Genomic DNA, 26,565 nt, shown 5'->3' with positions numbered 1-26,565 from the left:
TGCACCTTCTTCACCACACTGTCTGTGTGCGTGGACCATTTCAGTTTGTCAGTGATACGTATGTACACTGAGGAACTTAAAACTTTCCACCTTCTCCACTGCTGTCCCGTCGATGTGGATAGGGTGGTGCTCCCTTTGCTGTTCCCTGATGTCCACGATCATCTCTTTTGTTTTGCTGACATTGAGTGAGAGGTTATTTTCCCGACACCACACTCCGAGGGCCCTCAGCTCCTCCCTGTAGGCTGTCTCGTCGGTGTTGGTAATCAAGCTTACCACCGTAGTGTCGTCTGCAAACTTAATGATTGAGTTGAGGGCGTGCATGGGCAAGGGGTCGTGGTTGAACAGGGAGTACAGGAGGGGGCTGAGAACGCACCCTTGTGGGGCCCCGGTGTTGTGGGTCAGCGGAGTGGAGATGTTGTTTCCTACCTTCACCACCTGAGGGCGGCCCATCAGGAAGTCCAGGACACAGTTGCACAGAGCAGGGTTGAGACCCAGGATCTCAAGCTTAATGATGAGTTTGGAGGGTACTATGGTGTTGAATGCTGAGCTGTAGTCAATGAACAGCATTCTTACATAGGTATTTCTCTTGTCCAGATGGGATAGGGCAGTGTGATGGCGATTGCATCGTCTGTTGACCTATTAGGGCGGTAAGAAAATTGGAGTGGGTCTAGTGTGGCAGGTAGGGTGGAGGTGATATGATTCTTGACGAGTCTCTCAAAGTACTTCATAATGACAGGAGTGCGTGCTACGGGGTGAAAGTCATTTAGTTCAGTTACCTTTGCTTTCTTGGGAACAGGAACAATGGTGGTCATTTTGAAGCATGTGGGGACAGCAGACTGGGATAGGGATTGATTGAATATGTCCGTAAACACACCAGCCAGCTGGTCTGCCCATGCTCTGAGAACGCGGCTAGGGATGCCGTCTGGGATGGCAGCCTTGCGAGGTTTCACTTGTTTAAATGTTTTAGTTTCTGTCTATACGAGGGGAGCAGCAAGATGGAGTCAAGGTCGGATTTGCCAAATGGAGGGCGGGGGAGTGCCTTGTATGCATCGCGGAAGTTAGAGCAGCAATGGTTGTGCGTGTTGCTCGTGTACTGCAATCGATATGCTGATAGATTTTAGGTATCCTTGTCCTCAAATTAGCTTTGTTAAAATCACCAGCTACAATAAATGCAGCCTCAGGATATATGGTTTCCAGTTTGTATGAAGTCCAGTGAAGTTCCTTGATGGCCGTCTTGGTATCGCTTGCGGGGGGATATACACGGCTGTGACGATAACAGAGGAGAGTTCTATTGGGAGATAATACGGTCTGCATTTTATTGTGAGGAATTCTAGGTCAGGTGAACAAAATGACTTGAGTTATTGTATGTTGTTACAATTATACCATGAGTTGTTAATCATGAAACATACACCCCCGCCCTTCTTCTTACCGGAGAGATGTCTATTCCTGTCGGCGAGATGCACTGAAAATCCCATTGGCTGTACGGACTCCGACAGCATGTCACCAGCTAGCCATGTTTCCGTGAAACAGTGTATGTTGCAATCCTGGATATCTCTTTGGAAAGCAACTCTTGCCCTGATTTCGGTGACTTTCTTAACTAGGGACTGGACATTAGCCAGTAATATACTCAAAAGTGGTGGGTGGTGTACGCACATCCGAATTCTCACTAGAAAACCGCTCCGGCACCCTCTCCTCCAGCGGGGTTGTTTTGGGTCGGCCTCTGGAATCAGTACAAATGTCCTGGAAGGTGCAGTCAAATGATTCGCTTTGGGAAAGTCGTGTTCCTGGCCGTAGTGCTGGTTGTGCTGGTGAGTTGACGTCTCTATGATATCCAATAGTTCTTCCCGGCAATATGTAATAAGACTTTAGGTTTTCTGGGCTAACAATGTAAGATATAATACATAAAAATAAAAAAAAATACTGCACAGTTTCCTAAGGACTAGAAGCGAAGCTGCCATCTCTATCAGCACCATCTTGCAGTTAGGTTATTGACAATACCACCAATATATGTTTTATCAACATTTCAACAACATTCCCAGCTAATGAGAAAACAGACATGGTATTTCATTTAAGAGAATGAACAAGATTTAGCAAGGCAACCTTGGGGCTAATTTGAATGCACGCCAATGGCTGAATTTGAGGGATTTTTCTCATCCGTACCCACGTGACCGCAGTGAAATGTCACTCCGTAATAAGTTCTATTGACTGGCTCATTCCACACAATCTATCATGTCCTTGGTTCTTTCTCTCCCTGTACTGACTGTGATTGGTCTGTGTGTGTCCCCGTCAGTGTCGATCGTGATGGGCGTGCCCAGTGTGAAGAGGGAGGTCCACTCCTACCTGACGGACACCCTCAGTTCTCTGATGACAGAGCTCAGTGCCGCAGAGAAGGAGGACTGCGTCATTGTGGTATTCATCGCTGAGGTGAGATACTATAGAATGAGAGTGTGTGTGTGTGTGTGTGTGTGTGTGTGTGTGTGTGTGTGTGTGTGTGTGTGTGTGTGTGTGTGTGTGTGGTCTGCTGTGTGTGGTCTGCTGTGTGTGGTCTGCTGTGTGTGGTCTGCTGTGTGTCCCGACCTTCTGTGGTCATGGCTTTTGAAGTGAGTCCGTGAACTCTTTATGTGTGTGTGTATGGGTCTGCTTGCGTGCTTGTGAGTGTATATGTACTGTGTCTATAAAAGGTCAGTGATCTGAAGAGCTAATGAGTGATGCTACCCCAGGCTACTGCCACTAGCACACACATCCCCTACTGCTCCGCTAATAGACACTAGATACTATCCATCACTAACTTGTCTGACCCATATTAACTCCCTAAGGTCGATCTCCGCACCCCCACGGAAATCTAATAAGCATGACAAAAACATCCCCATAAAAATCTGTCAGTTTAAGCTAGACATGTTTCTTTGCATTGGATGCATCTCAATCCACGGCATCCGCATATGTAACATTTCCGCATCTGCGGTGAAAGGTGAGAGCTAGAGCGCTTTTTGTCAGACCGTGAGACATTCTGAAAATCGGTCTTCTCGCAAAATCATCTGTAGTGTCCGAATGGTTTGGCTTATTATGACCCCTCTATGGAAAGATAAGAATCTCCGTTTTGCTCTGCTACCCCCCACAAGCATCTTGGGACTTGTCTAAAGTCGATACAACTTCTGTCTGTAGAGTCCAAGCAGTTTGCGCTACACACTATGACCTTTCTGTGTAAAGGTGTAATAGGACTCCCACAGGCCTCAAAACACTCATCTGAAGGTCCCCCGGTACCAGTTGAAACAATTTATTGAAGTACTGTATCGAATAAAACAAAATGTTATTTGTCAACAGGTAGACCTTACCGTGAAATTCTTTACAGCCTTATTTAACAAGCCCTTTAACCAGCAATGCAGTTTTAAGAAAATAGAGTAAATAATGAGGCTATATACAGGGGGGTACCGGTGCGGGGGTAATTTTATAATTTTCCCCCCTCATGATGCCATCTATTTTGTGAAGTGCACCAGTCCCTCCTGCAGCAAAGCACCCCCAGAACATGATGCTGCCACCCCCGTGCTTGACGGTTTGGAAGGTGTTCTTCAGCTTGCAAGCATCCCCCTTTTCTCCTCCAAACATAACAATGGTAATTATGGCCAAACATTTCTATTTTTGTTTCATCAGACCAGAGGACATTTCTCCAAAAATTGAGATTTTTGTCCCCATGTACAGTTGCAAACCGTAGTCAAGCTTTTTTATGCCGGTTTTGGCTTCTTCTACGGTGGATATAGATACTTTTGTACCTGCTATCTCCAGCATCTTCACAAGGTCCTTTGCTGTTGTTCTGGGATTGATTTTCACTTTTCGCACCAAAGTACATTTATCTCTAGGAGACCGTATGCGTCTCCTTCCTGAGCGGTATGACAGCTGCATGGTCCCATTGTGTTTATACTTGCGTACTATTGTTTGTATAGATGAACGTGGCACGTTAAGGCACTTGGGAATTGCTCCCAAGAATGAACCAGACTTGTGGAGGTCTACAATTTTTGGGGGCTGATATCTTTTGATTTTCCCAAGCAAAGATGCACTGAGTTTGAAGGTAGGCCTTGAAATACATCCACAGGTACATTTCCAATGGACTCTAATGATGTCAATTAGCCTATCAGAAGCTTCTAAAGCCATGACATATTATTCTGGAATTTTCCAAGCTGTTTAAAGGCACAGTCAATTTAGTGTATGTAAACTTCTGACCCACTGGAATTGTGATACAGTGAATTATAAGTGAAATAATCTGTCTGTAAATAATTGTTTGAAAAATTGTGTCATGCACAAAGTAGATGTCTTAAATGACTTGACAAAACTATAGTTTGTTAACAAGAAATTTGTGGAGTGGTTGAAAAACGATACCTAAGTGTATGTAAACTTCCGACTTCAACTGTATGTACACTACTGTTCAAAGTTTGGGGTGACTTATAAATGTCCTTATTTTTGAAAGAAAAGCACATTTTCTGTCCGTTGAAATAACATCAAATTTATCAGAAATACAATGCAGACATTGTTAATGTTGTACATGACTATTGTTGCAGGAAATGGAATATCTACATAGGCGTACAGAGGCCCATTAATGGAATATCTATATAGGTGTACAGAGGCCCATTATCAGTAACCATCACTCCTGTGTTCCAATGGCACGTCGTTAGCTAATCCAAGTTTATCATTTTAAAAGGCTAATTGATCATTAGAAAACGCTTTTGCAATGATGTTAGCAGAGCTGAAACCTGTTGTGCTTGATTTAAAGAAGCAATAAAACTGTCCTTCTTCAGACTAGCTTAGGATCTGGACCGTCTGCATTTGTGGGTTCGATTACAGGCTCAAAAAAGCCTGAATCAAAGACTTTCTTCTGAAACTCGTCAGTCTATTCTTGTTCCGTGAAATGGAGGCTCTATTCCATGCAAGAAATTGACAATGATGGCTTCAGAAGAAAGTTATTTGTTTCTGGACATTTTGAGCCTGTACCCACGAATGCTGATGCTCCAGATACTCAACTAGTTTAAGAAGTCCAGTTTTATTGCTTTTTATTGATATTCCATTAAAAAAACAATCTGCTGTTTCAGCAGTTTCCAGCTGCAATAGTTATACTGTAAAAATATTTTTTCTAAATACTTTTTTCTACATTGTATAATAATAGTGAAGACAAGAAAACTATGAAATAACACATGGAATCATGTACTCACCAAAAAAGTGTTGAACAAATCAAAATATATTTTATATTTGAGATATATCCACCCTTTGCCTTGATGACAGTTTTGCACTCTTGGCATTATCTCAACCAGCTTCACCTGGAATGCTTTTCCAGCAGTCATGAAGGAGTTCCCACATATGCTGAAGACTTGTTGGCTGCTTTTCCCTCACTCTTCGGTCCAACTTATCCCAAACCATCGCAATTGGGTTGAGGTCGGGTGATAGTGGAGGCCAGGTCATCTGATGCAGCACTCCATCACTCTCCTTCTTGGTCAAATAGCCCTTACACAGCCTGGAGGTGTGTTGGGTCATTGTCCTGTTGGAAAACAAATGATAGTCCCACTAAGCGCAAACCAGATGTGTTGGCGTATCGCTGCGGAATGCTGTGGTAGCCATGCTGGTTAAGTGTGCCTTGAATACTATAGAAATCACCGACAGTATCACCAGCAAAGCACCCCCACACATTCACACCTCCTCCATGCTTCATTGTGGGAACTACACATGCAGAGATCATCCGTTCACCTGCTCTGCATCTCACAAAGACCCGGCAGTTGGAACCAAAAATCATTTGGACTCATCAGCCAAAGGACAGATTTCCACCGCTCTAATGTCCATTGCTCGTGTTTCTTGGCCCAAGCAAGTCACTTCTTATTGGTGTCCTTTAGTAGTGGTTTCTTTGTAGCAATTCGTTCATGAAGGCCTGATTCACACAGTCTCCTCTGAACAGTTGATGTTGAAATGTGTCTGTTACTTGAACTCTGTGAAGCATTTATTTGGGCTGCAATCTCTGAAGCTGTTAACTCTAATGAACTTATCCTCTGCAGCAGAAGTAACTCTGAGTCTTTCTTTTCTGTGGTGGTCCTCATGAGAGCCAGTTTCATCATTGCGCTTGGTGGTTTTTGTGGACTGTAATTTCTCTTTGCTTATTTGAGCTGTTCTTGCCATAATATGGACTTGGTCTTTTTCCAAATAGGGCTTTCTTCTGTATACCACCCGTATTTTGTCACAAGACAAGTGATTGTCTCAAACGCATTAAGAACGAACGATATTCCACAAAGTAACTTTTAACATGGCACACTTTGTTAATTGAAATGCATTCCAGGTGACTACCTCATGAAGCTGGTTTATGGAATTCCAAGAGTGTGCAAATCTGTCAAGGCAAATAATCTCAAATATATTTTGACTTCTTTAACACTTTTTTGTTACCTCTTGCTCCCATGTGTGTTATTTCATAGTTTTGATGTCATCACTTTTATTCTACAATGTAGAAAATAGTAAACAATAAAGAAAAACCCTTGAACGAGTAGGTGTGTCCAAACTTTTGACTGGTACTATATACAGTGCATTCGGAAAGTATTCAGACCCCTTGACTTTTTCCAGAATTTGTTATGTTACACCTTTATTCTAAAATTGATTCAATTGTTTTCCCCCCTCATCAATCTGCACACAATACCCCATAATGACAAAGAAAAAGACAAAGAAATGTTCACATTTACATAAGTAATCAGATCCTTTACTCAGCACTTTGTTGAAGCACCTTTGGCTGCGTTACAGCTTCGTGGCTTCTTGGGTATGACGCTACAAGCGTGGCACACCTGTATTTGGGGAGTTTCTCCCAGTCTAATATGCAGATCCTCTCAGGTTGAATGTGGAACGTCGCTGCACAGCTATTTTCAGTTCTCTCCAGAGATGTTCGATCAGGTTCAAGTCTGGGCTCTGCCCTGGCCACTCAAGGTCATTCAGAGACTTGTTCCGAAGCCACTCCGGTGTAGTCTTGGCTGTGTGCTTAAGGTCGTTGTCCTGTTGGAAGGTGAACCTTCACCCCAGTCTAATGTCCAGAGTGCTCTGGAGCAGGTTTTAATCAAGGATCTCTCTGTACTTTGCTCTGTTCATCTTTGCCTCAATCCTGACTAGTCTCCCAGTCCCTGCCGCTGAAAACATCCCAACAGCATGATGCTGCCACCACCATGCTTCACCGTAGGGTTGGTGCCAGGTTTCCTCCAGACATGACCCATGGCAATCAGTCCAAAGAGTTCAATATTGGTTTCATCACACCAGAGAATCTTGTTTCTCATGGTCTGATAGTCCTTTAGGTGCCCTTTGGCAAACCCTAAGCGGGCTTTCATGTGCTTTAACTGAGGAGTGGTTTCCGTCTGGCCACTCTCCAATAAAGGCCTGATTGGTGTAGTGCTGCTGAGATTGTTGTCCTTCTGGAAGAGTCTTGCATCTCCACAGAGGAACTATAGAGCTCTGTCAGAGTGACCATCGGTAGGCCGTTACCCTTCCAGAAGGACAACTATCTCTGCAGCACTCCACCAATCAGGTCTTTATGGTAGAGTGCCCAGACGGGGCTCCCGAGTGGCACAGCGGTCTAAGGCACTGCATCTCAGTGCTAGAGGAGTCATTACAGACCCTGGTTCGATTCCAGACTGTATCACAACCGGCCGTGATTGGGAGTTCCAATAGGGCGGTCACAACTGGCCCAGCGTTGTCCAGGTTTGGCCGGGGTTGGCTGTGATTGGAAATAAGAAAATGTTCTTAACTGACTTGCATAGTTACATAAAGGTTCAATTAAATGTTTTGTATAAAATTTTAAAAATCAGGTTTTTGATCAAGGTCCTTCTCCCCGGATTGCTCAGTTTGGCCTGGCGGGCCAGCTCTAGGACGAGTCATGGTGGTACCAAACTTCTTCCATTTAAGAATGATGGAGAGGACACTGTGTTCTTGGGGACCTTCAATGCTGCAGAAACATTTTAGTACCCTTGACACAATCCTGTCTCGGAGCTATACGGACAATTCCTTGGACCTCATGGCTTGGTTTTTGCTCTGACATGCCCTGTCAACTGTGAGACAGGTGTGCCTTTCCAAGTCATGTCCAATAAAAAATGTTACCACAGGTGGACTCCGGGGCGGCAGGGTAGCCTGTAGTGGTTAGAGCGTTGGACTAGTAACCGGAAGGTTGCAAGTTCAAACTCCCGAGCTGACAAGGTACAAATCTGTCATTCTGCCCCTGAACAGGCAGAATGACCCACTGTAGGCTGTCATTGAAAATAAGAATTAGTTCTTAACTGACTTGCCTAATTAAATAAAGGTGTAAAAAAAAAAGTTATAGTGTGTCAAGGATGATCAATGGAAACAGTTTTGAGGGTCTGAAGGTATTTGTTTTTATATTTATTACATTTGTAAAAGAAAATCTAAACCTGATTTCACTTTATTGTGTGTAGATTTTTTTTAATATTCCGTTTTAGAATAAGGCTGTAATGTTTAAAAAAAAATGGGGAAAAAGGGTTGGGTTTGGAATAATTTTTGAATGCACTATATATATATATATATATATATATGTATGTGTATATGCTGTATATATCGATTACAGGCGCATGGACCAACAGAGCTTGTGGGCCCCACCACCTTATTGGGGTTGTGTGGGGTGTCCAGGATACCAGTGGGGGGCGGCAGGTAAGCCTAGTGATTAGAGCGTTGGGCCAATAACCGAAAGGTTGCTGGATCCAATCCCTGAGCTGACAAGGTAAAAATCTGTAATTCTGCCCCTGAGCAAGGCAGTTAACCCACTGTTCCTCGGGCGCTGATGTTGATTAAGGACATCCCCCCGCACCTCTCTGATTCAGAGGGGTTGGGTTAAATGCGGATGACACATTTCAGTTGAACGCATTCAGTTGTACAACTGACGAGGTATCCCCCTTTCCCCTCTCCCCTGCTTAGTGTTGCAATGGCGAACAGGCTATCTGCGCAGGTAGGCCTGTGTTTGTTCACTGGAATCGATTGTGAAGAAACCCTAATCATGTAAAAGGGTTGTTTAAGTCCAAAGGACCCTGTGGTGATGAATGATTATGTGTGTGTGCGTGCATGTGAATGTAAGGCGTGCAACAGCATGAATAGTACATGTATAACCGAAATGTGTTTATTTTTGTGTGTGTGTGCGCCTGTGCCCCTCCCAGTGTATTGCTTTCCCCTGCTGTAATAGCATCATGTAAGAGCAGACTGACTAATGGTGTAGCTGACTGGCCAGCCGGAAAGGTCACGAGGAAGCGAGATACATATAGAACTGTGTGATTAAGCCATGCACCATGCGTCAAGTTATTATCACCAGCATTAGTCAATCACACACACAGACGCACACCCACCACACACGGATTTTGCGTGGGTGTGTGTTAGTGCGTGCCTGTCCGTTCCTGTGTGTACACGTGTGTGTGTGTCTCGTAGCGTCTTGTGGTGTGTGTGTGTGCGTCCATGTGCGTCTCTGCATGTGTGTCTGTGTGTGTCTTGCTGCAGTGTGTGTCAGTGTGTGTGTGTGTGGTGTTGAGTCCCAGTCTGTCTGTGTTACAGTCCCCAGAGTGGCTATAGTTAAAAGGCAGTGAATGACATCTGCATTAGTTAACACTTTCCGATTGCTGGCAGGCCTCTCTCTCGCCCTTTCTCTCTTTTTCCCTTTCTCACTCACTATCTTCCCCTCTCTTTCTCCACCTTGTTTCTCTTTGTGTAGTTCTCTTTTCTTTTTTCTTTATTTCTCTCTCTCTCTCGCTCCCCCCCCCTCTCTTGTGTTTCCATCCCTCTCCTTCTCCTGAATGTCTCTTAGGTTATGCCATCTCTCATTTTTATTACCCACGCCTCTATAGGGGCATCTGAAGAGCACGGAAGTAGCAGCTCTCTCTCTCTCCGAGTCTCTCTTTCCATCCCTCTCTCTTTCCCTCCCAAAAATGTCACACCCTTTCTCTCTTCAACTATCCATATGTCTGTCCCTCTGTCTCTCCCTCCGTCTCTTTCCCTCGCGTCTCCATCTGTCAGTGTGTGACCATAAGCAAATAAAACACAGAACTAAACAAATACGATGCAAACTATTTGGTTCCGTTGTCTAGGTAACTACACATGTTGGAACAGGACTAGAACAGTAGGTTAAGGGATTAGTTGGGATAGTATTGTCGATGACCTTGGTCCCCTGGTTAGGTAGTAGTAACCTCGCTGTACTGCATCGAATTTTACATGACTGTTGCAAATTGATTGGCTACAGTTTAAGGCTGTGTATGACATATGAAACAATGGTTCTATGAAACTCATACACTAAAACCCACGTGACGCGTTGGCTGAACACATGAACAAGTCATGATACACCCATGTTCCTCAATAGCATTCCATGTCCAGGACCAAGGGTGCCAGGTTGTCGAGCAAGGCTTTGAAGTACTAGACCACCAACGCAATGTGGAGAGATCGTTTTCTGACTGTCATTCTTTTTAAGCTTGTTCCTTGACAGTCCTGTCAATTGAAGTCGCAAGCCTCTTAACGGACTCTGCAGCAGACATTGTCACCTCTGAGGTCCTGTTTCTCACCTCTGGGGTCATGGTACATTCCACCAGTGGAGTGGCTCAGAGCTGAGGAGGGCGACACTTCACTAGCTCATCAGCTGTGGGGGGGTCTGGTGTTGAAGGGGGCCTAATATAGCACACACCAACCCCTTGGAGAGATGAAAACAGCCTGGTGTTATTTCTGTTTTTCCAATTTCTCTCTCTGTCTTCTTGTCTCTCTCTCAATCGCTTCTCTCTCACTTCTATATCTTTCCCTAGTCCTTTTCAGCTTCCTGCCTTAGGAAACCAGATTTTGGGCTAAATTGTGCTGGTACTGGGTGAAGTTCACGATTCTGTTGACCTTAACAAGGGTCGAGGACCATTGGAAGTAAAATAGCCCCATAATATCAATGATTCACCACCATATTTCACTGTCGGTATGGGGTTCTTTTCTGCTTATGCATTCTCATTTCGACGCCGAACCCACCCCTGGTGTTCATGGCCAAAGAGTTCTATTTTCATGGAGGAATGGTCTAGGATCCATCCCAATGTGTTCCAACTCATATAAACATTTTTAGGAAAAGGCTTGTTGCCGTTATTTTTGCAAGGTGAGGTATTGAAAGGTATTGAAAACAGAAGTGTCAATAATTGGGACACCTATCTTTTTGCGAAAAAAAATAAAATATTACTTGTTAAGTGAAATCTCTTTCTCTGAGCAATTGTATTAGTATAAAATAATATAATTTCCCAATTATTTCAGCATACAATTTATCTCAGTATTTGAATTACAGTGCCTTGCGAAAGTATTCGGCCCCCTTGAACTTTGCGACCTTTTGCCACATTTCAGGCTTCAAACATAAAGATATAAAACTGTATTTTTTTGTGAAGAATCAACAACAAGTGGGACACAATCATGAAGTGGAACGACATTTATTGGATATTTCAAACTTTTTTAACAAATCAAAAACTGAAAAATTGGGCGTGCAAAATTATTCAGCCCCCTTAAGTTAAAACTTTGTAGCGCCACCTTTTGCTGCGATTACAGCTGTAAGTCGCTTGGGGTATGTCTCTATCAGTTTTGCACATCGAGAGACTGACATTTTTTCCCATTCCTCCTTGCAAAACAGCTCGAGCTCAGTGAGGTTGGATGGAGAGCATTTGTGAACAGCAGTTTTCAGTTCTTTCCACAGATTCTCGATTGGATTCAGGTCTGGACTTTGACTTGGCCATTCTAACACCTGGATATGTTTATTTTTGAACCATTCCATTGTAGATTTTGCTTTATGTTTTGGATCATTGTCTTGTTGGAAGACAAATCTCCGTCCCAGTCTCAGGTCTTTTGCAGACTCCATCAGGTTTTCTTCCAGAATGGTCCTGTATTTGGCTCCATCCATCTTCCCATCAATTTTAACAATCTTCCCTGTCCCTGCTGAAGAAAAGCAGGCCCAAACCATGATGCTGCCACCACCATGTTTGACAGTGGGGATGGTGTGTTCAGCTGTGTTGCTTTTACACCAAACATAACGTTTTGCATTGTTGCCAAAAAGTTCAATTTTGGTTTCATCTGACCAGAGCACCTTCTTCCACATTTTTGGTGTGTCTCCCAGGTGGCTTGTGGCAAACTTTAAACTACACTTTTTATGGATGTCTTAAATAAATGGCTTTCTTCTTGCCACTCTTCCATAAAGGCCAGATTTGTACAATATACGACTGATTGTTGTCCTATGGACAGAGTCTCCCACCTCAGCTGTAGATCTCTGCAGTTCATCCAGAGTGATCATGAGCCTCTTGGCTGCATCTCTGATCAGTCTTCTCCTTGTATGAGCTGAAAGTTTAGAGGGACGGCCAGGTCTTGGTAGATTTGCAGTTGTCTGATACTCCTTCCATTTCAATATTATCGCTTGCACAGTGCTCCTTGGGATGTTTTAAGCTTGGGAAATCTTTTTGTATCCAAATCCGGCTTTAAACTTCTTCACAACAGTATCTCGGACCTGCCTGGTGTGTTCCTTGTTCTTCATGATGCTCTCTGCGCTTTTAACGGACCTCTGAGACTATCACAGTGCAGGTGCATTTATACGGAGACTTGATCACACACAGGTAGATTGTATTTATCATCATTAGTCATTTAGGTCAACATTGGATCATTCAGAGATCCTCACTGAACGTCTGGAGAGAGTTTGCTGCACTGAAAGTAAAGGGGCTGAATAATTTTGCACGCCCAATTTCTCAGTTTTTGATTTGTTAAAAAAGTTTGAAATATCCAATAAATGTCGTTCCACTTCATGATTGTGTCCCACTTGTTGTTGATTCTTCACAAAAAAATACAGTTTTATATCTTTATGTTTGAAGCCTGAAATTTGGCAAAAGGTCGCAAAGTTCAAGGGGGCCAAATACTTTCGCAAGGCACTGTATATATTTTTTATACAGTCATTTTTGCTCATCTTTATTAAGGGGGTCAATAATTACTGGTTTCTCCTGTTTACAAGATAATGTTTTTCATAGCTGTCCTGGCACCGAGGGTGGAAATTTGACAGGCTATTTTGTATTTCCCTTGTGATAGTCCCCATCCCCTCCCTCCCTCTATTGCTCTCTCGTCCGGTTAATTTGAGGAGCGAAGGATGTGGTCCGTGATCCCAGGTGTTTCCTGTTAGACGTCTGATCCCTTGCTTCTCTCTCTCCACCTACAATGCTCCCCCATCCTTCTCTCCATCTGTCAGCCTTTCGTGATGGAGAGACATAGTCAGGGAATTTGGAATAGTTTGTTGTTTAATGGCCAAGACATTTCTGAGGACTGTTTTGGAGTTAGCCCTCCAGAAGGGCATGGCTAGTCTGAGCAACAAGCAAAGAAAGATGGCGTCAGCTGTTAAGTTATACAATTCATCATTAGTATTGCATAATGTTACTGTGCATTACTTTTTTGAGGCAAACCCTCTTGAACAAGCATGATTTTGGTTTTTCCTGTGGGTTTATATGGAAGTCGTGAAGCAAACATGGCCAGTGGATGTATACGTGTGTACATCTTATCCTCTCCTTGACCTCAACACAGCTCTGGATGTCGGATTTATACAAAGCCAGATAATTACACCATCAAGCTGGTGCTTCCACTTGGGACGAAACTGGAACAGCCCGCAATCTCCACTGTGGCTTTCTTGGAACACTATTTATGCATTACACAATTACTGTGACGTTGTTGTTGTTGTGACAGAAAAGCAATTTATTTGTGCTTTTTATTTGATTTTGTATCCAGGGCAGATTGTAAATGACAAAGGCAAAAGTCTTGTAGGCAAATCGTTCTTTGTGTACAGTAGTACACATGGGAACAGTGTGTATATTATGTACATGCTTTCTTTCTGCAGCCATATCATCTCTTAATGGAACAGGAAACTGCATTGACATTGGCTTTTATTTGTCTTTTTTTTATTAATAAGTTTCTCGTTTTGCAGACGGACCAACAGTATGCCAACAGCGTGGCTGACAACCTCAAGCGCCTGTAAGTACCGCGGGATGCTGTTTCCATGGAGACCTGCCTCTCCACGGAGAGGACTGTTGTCACTTTCAATTCGGGCTCAGTGTGTGTTGGGTGGACCTGTGGAATAAGGTGTTTGTGTGTGTGGTATTTTGAAATGATTTTGTTATTGTGTGTGTTTGCTACCTGCGTTTGATGTTTGCATGTTCATGTGCTTTGTGTGTGCGTGCGCGTGTGAGTGTGAGATGTATTCACTCTACTTATGTCACGTTTGGTCTCTGCTTGTCTGTTTAAGTCTTGGATCTATTCCACACGTGCACATCTGTCGTCTTTGACGTGTGTGCATGGTGTATTTCTATTTGAATAGATGTTTGTCTATTTGTGGTGTGTGCATTTCACTGTCTCCTGTTTACCTTCCATCATGCGCTCACATACACACACACACATACACAAAGTATTGTATAACTAACCTTGTGGGGACACACAATTCAGTGCCATTCAAAATCCTATATTCCCTAACCTTAACCCCAAACCCAAACCTATCCTCCTAGCCACTTCCCTAGACCGACAGTATCCCCCCCTCACAAAGTGCCCACTGTGCAGGTTTAAGAACCTGCTGTTTCAGACAGTCATGTTTGTCAGTGGGAGATTGAGCCAGAGCTCTTTCCTGCCGAGGTGGCCATTTTGACCCAAGATGATACCAGTGGTCACTCCGTCACTGTCACTCTCCTAAGTCCCCTAGCAGTGTCACCTCAGGGGAAATGGGATGCGTCTCAAATGGCACCATATTCCCTAAAGTACACTGCTTTTGACCAGAGCCTGATGGGCCCTGGGGAAAAGTAGTGTACTACATAAGGAATAGGGTGTCATTTGGGACACGGACATGGTTGGAGATGGCTATGGGGGTTGACGGAAGGAAGGGGGAGGGGAGGAGGGAGGTTGAATGTGCCCCCTGTCACCTTGTCGTCTCTCAGTGAGATTGGAAACACAGGAGAGAGAGAGAGAGAGCGTGTGTGTGTGTGGGGGGGGGGGGGGGGGGGGGGGGGGGGTGAGTGTGTGTGGTGTGAACTATTGTGAGTTAGTGTGTGTGCATGTGAGTTCCTAAGGGGCAGCTTTTCCTGTCCTGGGTGATTGGCAGGGTTAGTGATGCACACTTGACCCCTGTCTCTCTCATGATTGGATCCTCTCTCTCTTTGTACGTCCTTATCTGAATTCAATTCAATTCAAACATTGAATTTGAATTGGCCACACCCCACATGAAGCAGAATTGGAAGGAAGTAAAATGTCATTCAAACCAATTCAACTGAGATGTGAAACATGAAATTCTAATTAGTTTGTCAAATCTTTTATCAAAAGAATTATGCCACTTATTGATGCAAGTATTACACATACCATTTCATTAGTTTGATTATAACTCAAAAATATTTTTGTATTTTTCCTTGTCATGAGATGTTACATTGTTCGCTTCCATACTGCAGTGTTTTCTAATATTTAAAACATGAAGGGAATTATTAAATTTACAACCCACAACATGATCTTAAAATATTTCTAGTCCAATATAATTATAAAAAATTGTTATAGGAGAACGAGTTTTTAAAATAAATATTTCAAGCTTATGCTACATGGTATTGGTAACCATACATTGTCAAAATAAACATCACTATGGTGTTAAATAAGCCATTTGAATTGTATTGAATTCAATTCTACTTCCTTTAATTCAAATTCTGCTTCCTGTTGGGTGTGACCAATTCAAATTCAAGCATTCGCAACTCAAGCAATTCACAACTATAGGCTACACTGAGGTTTTTCTTTCATTCTTTTCATCTGGCTTTAGTTCGTAAGTCTGCTCAACGTGTGTTTTATTGTTTGACTTTTTTTCACAAAAGCATGCACAATGTGTCAATTTAGGCTGTTTGAAATGTTCTGTTTAAGCAAAGTAGGCCTAAATATTCAATAAGTACATGAAGAAACGTTGAAGAAAAACTGAATTGTTAAGTAAATGTTCAAGAGAAAAAAAGGAACTGTTATGCCTACAGCGCATTTTCTATATCATTTCTATATATTATCATATGTAGTCAGGCGGTTGTGAATGGGTTATTAGCATTTGCGGATCAAGAAACAGCTGACTAATACAAATGCATTTCAGTGTATTTTTTGCTGTGTGTTTGTGTGTGTGTGTGTGTGTGTGTGTGTGTGTGTGTGTGTGTGTGTGTGTGTGCGATCCTGTCAGGCATTTGAATAACCTGACAAGAGAGGAAGTGATTATGCACAGGGTGGGAGGGACTAACATGCTGTCGCGTCTGTCAGTCCGTCCGTCTGTCTGTCTCTTTGTCTATCCCAACAGGGCTGTGTCTGTATGATAGTTGTAGAAAATAAAATGTATAGTTGATACCTCTCTCCACTCTCTCTCTTTACCCTCCGCCTTTCTCTCTCTTTCCCCTCGCCTTTCTCTCTCTTTCAGATTTCCAGTTGAGATCCAGTCAGGTCTTCTAGAGATCATCTCTCCATCAGTCCACTTCTACCCCGATTTCTCCCGTCTCAAAGAGTCCTTCGGAGACCCCAAGGAGAGGGTCAGGTAATACGGCAGCCTTCCCAGCAGATTGCTGCAGCTTTCACAACTGTCTGAGCAACCCATTGCAGTTCAGTACGGGAGACTAGTTTATATTCAAGTCTTGTCTTGAACCGTGGCCCGTTGTTTCATATGAGGATGCTGTGACGATTCGTTGTTGTGTGCGCTCGCGTGCGTGTGTGTGTGGAATACCGTCAGGTTGAGTCTGAGTTGAGGGACACTCTCCACTTCTCTGTTCTTGTGTGACTTGATGACATCACCTCAGTGTCGCCCCTTCTCTCGTCACTTATTTAGTACCCCGCTGGGTGTGAATGAATGTGCGTGTGTGACATTCCAACGTCGAGACTGTTGTCTTCTTTTATTTAGCACTCTTCTGCATGTGTGAATATGTAATGGTCATGACTATGCGTGCATAAATGTGTGTATGAGAGAGTCTGTCGGTCTGTTGGTCTGTTTGATTAGCTATCTAGCTGTGTGTCTAACTCACTACTTGTCTACCTAAGTGCCTGTCTGTGTATGTGTTGGTGTGTGTGAGTATTTACAGTCAGGTCAAATTATTTTGGCACCCTTGATAAAGACGAGCAAAAAAGACTGTATAAAATAAATAATACAAATACTGAGTTATATTTTATGCTCAATTTATTTATTTATTTTATACTATTATACTACTATTATCTTAAAACCTCTTAGAGCTACCCCCCTACTTTGTGCAATTTCCGCCTGAAGACATACCCAAATCTAACAGCCTGTGGCTCAGGCACAGAACCAAGGATATGATAACTTCCAAAATGAGTGTGCTACATGACATTTATCATGAAGTCACCCAGGTGTCCCACACAAGTAGCCCAAATGTACCCAAGTGGCCAAATTGGTGAAGGTATGCATTTTGAAACAAATAACTATATACAAAATACGCAGGCAGAACAGTTGAAACTGGAACAGCAGCAAGGTCGGGTGGACTGGGGACAGCAAGGAGTCATCATGGCAGGTAGTCCTGAAGCATGGTCCAAGGGCTCAGGTCCTCCGAGAGAAAGAACAGCATTTGCATGAGAGCAATTTACCATTCCAAAACAATGTCCTCTCCGTTCAAAGAATATGCCTCAGTTTCAGAATCAAAGCTATGAGAGCTAATGGAGTCTTCAAAAAGCAGATCTGTCTCACTTTCACGATCAATTTCCTCTAAAATTGTTTCTACATTCGTATATATCTAGTCTTAGAATTAGCTTTCCTTGACTTATTCGCCATGATGTTGGATAAATAAACAGCTGAAGATGCAAGTCACCGAAATACTGCTGTGCGTATTAAGCTTCGCCCCTTCAAGGTTGAATTGGCAACGGCGAAAGAACGGTCCTTACGCCAGCGTTCAATGGAAAGGTTTGTCTTACACCAAAGAACCATGGGATATTGCCGTTTACCTCTGCTCATTGGCTATCTACCCAGCTAGATTTCAAGACGATCAGTGGTCATTGGGTTAAAATACAGTCAATCAACGAGACAGTGGTCAAGTAATTGGTGCACAATGGGCTCGTCACTTGTTGTCTTCCAATCGGTTTTTCCGTGTCAATACGTCTCGCAAAATGACCCATCAAGTTTGGTTGTGTTACAAACAAACAGTTGATCGCAAGGAAACCAAACATGAATGGATAAAGTCAGGGAAAGTCTGTCTATTTACGTTGGATGTTACGTCGAAACATGAATGACACGAAATTCAACGAGATAAGCGTTCACAAAATGTTTCGTGTTAGTCTATAAAAAATGGATTTAACCGAACAAAAGACCTTGGGATTGCAACCAGAGCAAGATCTTCAAAGGTAAACTATTTATTTCAATGCAATCTGTGATTTTGTTACGCAAGTGCTGGCTGAATAAGTAGTTTGATATGGGGGTCTATGCTCAGATAATCGCAGCATATTCTTTCGCCATAAATCATTTTTTAAATATGACAACGCAGTTGGATTAGCAAGATTCTAGTCTTTTGAAGCATGTGAGACACTTGTATTTTGAAGAATGTTTAATCACGTCACGGGTGAGCTCACCATTGATCAAAATATTTGAGTAAAACACTCTCCAAATCGAAAGTAATCCAACGATGGGTAGTTTCTGCGCGCTGCCAGGCTTTTTGATCCTCGCAGAAACCAAAGATAATAAGAGGAGACAAGATGAGTTTGGTCTGTTTATAGTATGCATGTTCAAGAGGGGGGTGTCATCCACCATCGTTTACATCCCACCATTCATTTCCGTAAGTCCTCAAAAAAGGAGTGAACCTTTCCTCCACTTCATTTTGTTATAACATCTTTGGTCCAACAGAAGATTACGTGAAACCCAGAATCCATTGTATGTCAACAATCATGGCTACATGCTGGAATTAGTTTAGCTCATCATTATCAGTACAACCAAAAAAAAGTATTTTACACACATAATATGTGCCCATTACAATCTATGCCACAACCTTACCTCATTTGCACACACTGTATATATACATTTTCTCCATTGTATTATTGACTATGTTTGTTTATTCCATGTGTAACTCTGTGTTGTTGTTTGTGTCGCACTGCTTTGCTTTATCTTGGCCAGGTCGCAGTTGTAAATGAGAACTTGTTCTCAACTAGTCTACCTGGTTAAATAAAGGTGAAATAAAAAATAAATATGCAAGAATCGGAATGCATGAAAACAATTGGGAAGTGCTTGGGGAATTTTGTCCCGGTCAGAAATGTCCCAAAAATGAATTGTCCGCAAAAGCAAAAATGACATTTTTTTTTTTTATGTGAATAAATGAGGATGCGGAAAACACCTGAATTCAAACTGTAACAACTTGTTAATAATTGGTTGTTAATTTAACATTGAAGTTGAAACAGCCTATAAATAAAAACAGGCTAAGTGGCTTGGTTTGAGGGCAGCGTGGATTAAATGTACTGTTGTGTAACAATCACGAACTGGAACGGCGAGAACGTTCTAACTTCACGTGCATAAAAAAAAACGTTAGAGATATTTGGAACTCACGCATGAAAGGGTTTTAAAACCTCTCTGAACTACCCATCCCGGATACGGGTTTGAATTCGACAACATACGGTGTTCGGCAACAAATAGTCATAATAACCTTGTAAGGACTGTGTTTGTGCAAAATGTTTCCGAAAAAAAGTGTGGGCAGCTCAAATGCTGATTGTTGCGTCATTCGAAACTGGCAATTCTAAATCAGTGTTCTAATCACACCGGGACCACTGTAGAACGATCACACCCAGTGTGTTGGTACTTGTGAAAAAGACAGCTGACCCTGAACCGTCCGAAACCCTCACAAACCTCTCCTGCCATTCCCAAACCTGAGGCCAGAAACCCGGCTACCTGAGGGCAATACCAGAGCAAATGGTCTATTGATTATGCGTCCTTACAACAAGATCTGCAGAGGTGAGATGATTGTAATCCCCAAAAATGCAACATTTTGTTGGTGGCAAGAATTCAATACAATACGTTTAGCTGAAAAGCACTAAGTCTTGAATCAACCTATACACCCTGTGCCATGGAATCGGTGCATAAAAAAATATCTTCCCATCTATTTTGCAACCTGTTTGGCACTGCTGTCAACATCCTGGTCCTCAAATAAAACTGGTATACTTTCTTATGCTATTTTTGTTCCTCCACCAGTTTTGATCCTTTCTATTGGGCAGACAGACCAGTTCCCTACCTCCTGCCACTGCCACCTGCCTGCTCCATTTTTGGGGTAATGCTGTAATCATTTGGTTGTAATAATGGATTGAGCAGACCTTCCCATACAATTTGGATAACTCCATGAAAGGCAACTCTACAATTCCAATCAACAATATCATTTAAAAACAAAATACCCCTTTCAAACATCTTTTCCATAAATCCAGGTCTTTTGAGGCATGGCAATCTGCACAAAGGCAAAAAAAGAAATTTTTAAACAACGAATGATTTTAGTAATCTACTTGAGAAACATTTTGGGTTCAAGTAATACTTTTATATGTGATGATTTTAGAGAGGCTTAGTGCTTTTATATTTAATCATCTCAGCCAACCCAGTTCATATTCGTTATACAGATAGGCACGTTTTATCTTGTCTGGTTTAGCATCCCAGATGAAGCGAAAAAAAATTAAAATGTGCTCATATGATTTGAAAAAAGAATCATCAGGAGTAGGCAGGGCCATAAGTAAATGACTAAACTGAAATATGACCTAGGAGTTCATCAGTGTAATTGTTCCACAAATAGACACGTTTTTACCTCCCCATGGTTGCAGGATCTTGTCTATTTTGACTAGTTTTCTATGGAAATTCATTGTGGAAAGATCATTTATATAAACTGCTCAAAAAAATAAAGGAACACTTAAACAACACAATGTAACTCCAAGTCAATCACACTTCTGTGAAATCAAACTGTCCACTTAGGAAGCAACACTGATTGACAATACATTTCACATGCTGTTGTGCAAATGGAATAGACAATAGGTGGAAATTATAGGCAATTAGCAAGACACCCCCAATAAAGGAGTGGTTCTGCAGGTGGTGACCACAGACCACTTCTCAGTTCCTATGCTTCCTGGCTGATGTTTTGGTCATTTTTTTATGCTGGCGGTGCTTTCACTCTAGTGGTAGCATGAGACGGAGTCTACAACCCACACAAGTGGCTCAGGTAGTGCAGCTCATCCAGGATGGAAAATCAATGCGGGCTGTGGCAAGAAGGTTTGCTGTGTCTGTCAGCGTAGTGTCCAGAGCATGGATGTGCTACCAGGAGACAGGCCAGTACATCAGGAGATGTGGAGGAGGCCGTAGGAGGGCAACAACCCAGCAGCAGGACCGCTACCTCCGCCTTTGTGCAAGGAGGAACACTGCCAGAGCCCTGCAAAATGACCTCCAGCAGGCCACAAATGTGCATGTGTCTGTTTCTGACCGTTTGAGCAGACTCCATGAGGGTGGTATGAGGGCCCGATGTCCACAAGTGGGGGTTGTGCTTACAGCCCAACACTGTGCAGGACGTTTGGCATTTGCCAGAGAACACCAAGATTGGCAAATTCGCCACTGGCGCCCTGTGCTCTTCACAGATGAAAGAAAGTTCACACTGAGCACGTGACAGTCTGGAGACGCCGTGGAGAACGTTCTGCTGCCTGCAACATCCTCCAGCATGACCGGTTTGGCGGTGGGTCAGTCATGGTGTGGGGTGGCATTTCTTTGGGGCCTGACTGCCATTAGGTAACGAGATGAGATCCTCAGACCCCTTGTGAGACCATATGCTGGTGTGGTTGGCCCTGGGTTCCTCCTAATGCAAGATAATGCTAGACCTCATGTGGCTGGAGTGTGTCAGCAGTTCCTGCAAGAGGAAGGCATTGATGCTATGGACTGGCCCGCCCGTTCCCCAGACCTGAATCCAATTGAGCACATCTGGGACATCATGTCTCGCTCCATCCACCAACGCCACGTTGCACCACAGACTGTCCAGGAGTTGGCGGATGCTTTAGTCCAGATCTGGGAGGAGATCCCTCAGGAGACCATACGCCACCTCATCAGGAGCATGCCCAGGCGTTGTAGGGAGGTCATACAGGCAGGTGGAGGATTCATTTTGACTTGCTTTAAGGACATTACATCAAAGTTGGATCCGCCTGTAGTGTGGTTTTCCACTTTCATTTTGAGTGTGACTCGAAATCCAGACCTCCATGGGTTGATAAATTTGATTTCCATTGATAATTTTTGTGTGATTTTGTTGTCAGCACATTCAACTATGTAAAGAAAAAAGTATTTAATAAGAATATTTCATTCATTCAGATCTAGGATGTGTTATTTTAGTGTTCCCTTTCTTTTTTTGAGCAGTGTATTTTGTGATATGAATGCCAAGTATATCTACTTCACCGTCAGCCCGTACAAAATCTTTCCAGATTCTTGATATCCTTCATCTTTGCTTATGGACTGCCCTCTTTAATTCAAACTACAGGTTTTCAATGGTGTTCAAGTCCATAGACTGAATAATGTTGAATGTTCATTTTGATATGATTTAATCATTTGTGGATTTTTGTGTGTGGTTGGGGTTACTGTCTTGCGGGGAGATTCACTTCCGGCCAAGTTTCAGCCTCTTGGCAGAGGCAACCAGGTTTTGGGCTAAAACGTCCTGGTAATGGGCAATGTTCAAGATGCTGATGACTTTAACAAGGGTCCCAGGACCATTGGAAGCAACATAGCCACATAACATTAATGATCCAACACCATATTTTTAGTTTTTTTTTTTTTTTTTTTTTTTTTTACAAATGTAATCCCCTGGGGTTTATTAAATGGCATTGGCACTTGGATTTCAACCGGTGCTATGGTCAGATTACATGAAAATATAGCTCCATGGCCACGCACAACATTGGTGGGTTTGGTGTCAAAATAAGGATACATAAGCAGAACATACCTGCTGTAAAAAAATGGTGGTGGATCTTTGATGTTATGGAGCTATTTTGCTTTCACTGGTCCTGGGGCCTTTGCTAAGGTCATCGGCATCATGAACTTTAGCCACTACGAGGGGATTTTCACTCAAGACCTGCTTGCCTCTTCCAGGAGCCTGAAATTTGGACCTGACTGGATGTGCCTAAGTATGTTTGCCTTTCTTTGTTTATTTGTGCGTTAGTCTGGCCGTACGTCTCTGAGGGTGGGGTTGTGTGTGGTGATCCTTTCTGCGTGCAGTCAGTCTGCTCTTTGTTTTATTTTGCACTTGGCTGAGCTGCATGTTTTTTGTTTTTGTTGAAGATGAGACTTGCTGAAGGCGGCTGGCTGTGTGAAGTCAAGTCAAGCCACGTGTGTCTGTGCTGCTGCTCATAGCTCTTCCATTCCTAACTCAGCCATGGTCATCTACCAAGGCAAAGTAATCCATAGACTCAATTTACCTCTCGCCCCACAACCCTTAAAAAAATCTCATAGACTAGTCACTGTTTTAATAAACTCCTGCTTAGTTGACTTATAACTGCTTTGGCAACTTTGTAGCTCATTTGCGTAGCCTGCTTAATATAGGCTTTATGATAGAAATACAGAAGGATGAAATCAAGTTTCCCTCCTGCTGTCTCTCCTCTCATCCGTGGGTGTGCCAGGCTCTCTCTTTCACCTGTATGTGTAATCCGGGGAGATTTGTTCAGATTAGCGGTCTAGGACGGGCCTCACTCTGATATGATTACTAATCTGGGAAAGGGAGGGCACAACTCTCCTCAATCACAATCCCGCCAGGTACAAACATTCATACTCGCACACAACTTGTGCCCACATGATCAGGTGTGTGTGTGTGTGTGTGTGTGTGAGAGAGAGAGAGAAAAAGAGAGAGGGAGAATTAGTCCCTGCCTGTCCAGGTGTTGAGTATCTGGTGTTGAGCTATGGTGTTGAACACAGACATTCTGCCCCAGCTCTTTGTGATTATTACCGCTACATTTGCCAGGTGTATCGAGTTAGTGTTAGCAGGTGCACTGCCCGTACCACCACATCCACAGTGGGTGTGTGTAGGATGTTTATCCTTTGTGTCTTTTGCTTGCATGTCTGGGTGTGTGTGTCTGTGCAGTCGTGACCGTGTGTGTGTGTGTACTGTATGTGTAGTCATTTTAGTGTGTTTGTGTGTGTGTTTAGTTCAGTATGTGTCTCTCTGCATGTATGCTTAGTTTAACGCGCACGGATGTGTTTGTGCGTGCGTCTGTGCACACGCATGTGTGGTGATTTATGTGCTGCAGTAATGAGTGTGAGCAGGGAGAATGGCTCCCTGGGCTGCTACAGGCCACTGCCATTGCTTATTCATGAGGAGCACTTAAGACAGGGGCCCATGTCTCGCTGAAGTATTTAACTAGTCACACACACATAACCAACCACACACGCAAACGCACCCGCATGCAAAACACCTGCACACTCATGCAAAACACCTGCATACTCTTTCAAATGCACCTAATCAAAAACACAACTACACACACATACTGTCAAACTCGTACACACACATCATCAAACTTCCCCTCTGTTTAGATTGGCAGGCCAGGGCCAGTAATAACTGTGGTTGTCACAAGTTCTGGGTGAGAGCATCTTCTAACAGGACAGAACTCTCTCTAAGAGAACACACACCACTGTTCCATACACATAATTTCTGATGCCTCGAGCTATTGGAACTGTGTCAGGGTGTGCGGTTAAAATTGGCCAAAAACACACATATCCTTCCACAAGGCCGTGGGGTGACATTCAGAGACTTGTCCCGAAGCTACTCCTGTATTGTCTTAGCTGTGTGCTTAGGGTTGTTGTCCTGTTGGAAGGTGAACCTTCATCCCAGTCTTAGGTCCTGAGTGCTTTGGAGCAGGTTTTCATCAAGGATCTCTCTGTACTTTGCTCCATTCATCTTTCCCTCAGTCCTGACTAGTCTCCCAGTCCCTGCCGCTAAAAAACATCCCCACAGCATGATGCTGCCACCATGCTTCACTGTAGGGATGGTGCCAGGGTTTCCTCCAGACATCACGCTTGGCCATTCAGGCCAAAGAGTTCAATCTTGGTTTCATCAGACCAGAGAATCTTGTTTCTCATGGTCAGAGAGTCCTTTAGGTGCCTTTTGGCAAAATCCAAGCGGGCTGTCATGTGCCTTTTACTGAGGAGTGGCTTCCATCTGGCAACTCTACCATAAAGGCCTGATCGGTGGAGTGCTGCAGAAATTGTTGTCCTTCTGGAAGGTTCTCCCATCTCCACAGAGGAACTCTGGACCTCTGTCATAGTGACCATCTGATTCTTGGTGACCTCCCTGTGCAAGGCCCTTCTCTCCCGATTGCTCAGTTCGGCCAGGCAGCCAGCTCTAGGAAGAGTCTTGGTGGTTCCAAACTTCTTCCATTTAAGAATGATGGAGGCCACTGTGTTCTTGGGGACCTTTAATGCTAAAATAAATGTTTTGGTACCTTTCCTCAGATCTGTGCCTTTACACAATCCTGTCTCGGATCTTTACAGGCAATTCCTTCGACCCCATGGCTTGGTTTTTTCTCTGACATGCACTGTCAACTCTGGGACCTTATATACACAGGTGTGTGCCTTTCCAAATCATGTCCAATCAATTGAATTTACTGCAGGTGGACTCCAATCAAGTTGTAGAACATCAAGGATAATCTCCCGAGTGTCGCAGAGGTCGAGGACACTGCATCTCAGTGCTTGTGGTGCCACTACAGACACCCTGGCTCGAATCCAGGCTGTATCACAACCGGCCATGATTGGGAGTCCCATAGGGCGGCGCACAATTGGCCCAGTGCCGTCTGGGTTTTGCTGGTGTAAGCCGTCATTGTAAATAAGAATTTGTTCTTAACTGACTTGCCTAGTTAAATAAAGGTTACTGTTAATTTAAAATGTAAATAATCAATGGAAACAAAATGTGGAAAAAGTCAAGGGGGTCTGAAAACTTTCCGAAGGCACTGTATATCAACGAATTGGTGAGGGCACTAGAAACAGTCTGCAGCATCCGGCCTCACCCTACTAGAATCTGAAGTCGAATTTCTACTCTTTGCTGATGATCTTGTTCTTCTGTCCCCAACCAAGGGGGGCCAACAGCAGCACTTAGATCTCCTGCACAGATTCTGTCGGACCTGGGCCCTGACAGTAAATCTCAGTAAGACAAAAATAATGGTGTTCCAAAAAAGGTCCAGTTGCCAGGACCGCAAATGCAAATTCCATCTAGACACCGTTGCCCTAGACCAGGTGTAACCGATGTGAAATGGCTAGCTAGTTAGCGGTTGTGAGCGCTAATAGCGTTTTGATCAGTGACTTCACTCACTCTGAGACCTTGCAGTAGGTGTTCCCCTTGCTCTGCAAGGGCCGTTGCTTTTGTGGAGCGATGGGTAACGATGCTTCGTGGGTGTCAGTTGTCTGTGTGCAAAGGGTCCCTGGTTCGAGCCCGGGTAGGGGCGAGGAGAGGGTCGGAAGCTATACTATTACACAGGGGTTCTTAAACTTATTCAGCCTGGGACCCAAATGAGAAATGCTGTGTTTTCCTGGGAGCCAAGCTTAGGAAAATGTGCTACTATTTGTAAATATCGGTACATTTCATTGCCCTTATGCCT

The 26,565-nt window shown here is 43.5% G+C and overlaps 1 protein-coding gene across 1 annotated transcript in view; it reads left to right on the top strand.

Moving 5' to 3' along the window:
* Positions 1–26,565, top strand: part of LOC110505105 (alpha-1,3-mannosyl-glycoprotein 4-beta-N-acetylglucosaminyltransferase B) — a 232,126-nt gene that overhangs the window by 113,194 nt on the left and 92,367 nt on the right. Inside the window, exons 4-6 of the mRNA XM_036969826.2 lie at positions 2,291–2,424; positions 13,946–13,992; positions 16,430–16,543. Coding sequence (XP_036825721.2) covers positions 2,291–2,424; positions 13,946–13,992; positions 16,430–16,543 — 295 coding nt within the window. The remainder of the gene's footprint in view (positions 1–2,290; positions 2,425–13,945; positions 13,993–16,429; positions 16,544–26,565) is intronic.

This window comes from Oncorhynchus mykiss, chromosome 25 (assembly GCF_057628025.1).
Source record: "Oncorhynchus mykiss isolate SJ-2025 chromosome 25, ASM5762802v1, whole genome shotgun sequence".
NCBI classification, from domain to species: domain Eukaryota; kingdom Metazoa; phylum Chordata; class Actinopteri; order Salmoniformes; family Salmonidae; genus Oncorhynchus; species Oncorhynchus mykiss.
The sequence above is the reverse complement of the archived record's forward strand: the minus strand, read 5'-3'. Positions and strand labels throughout refer to the sequence as shown.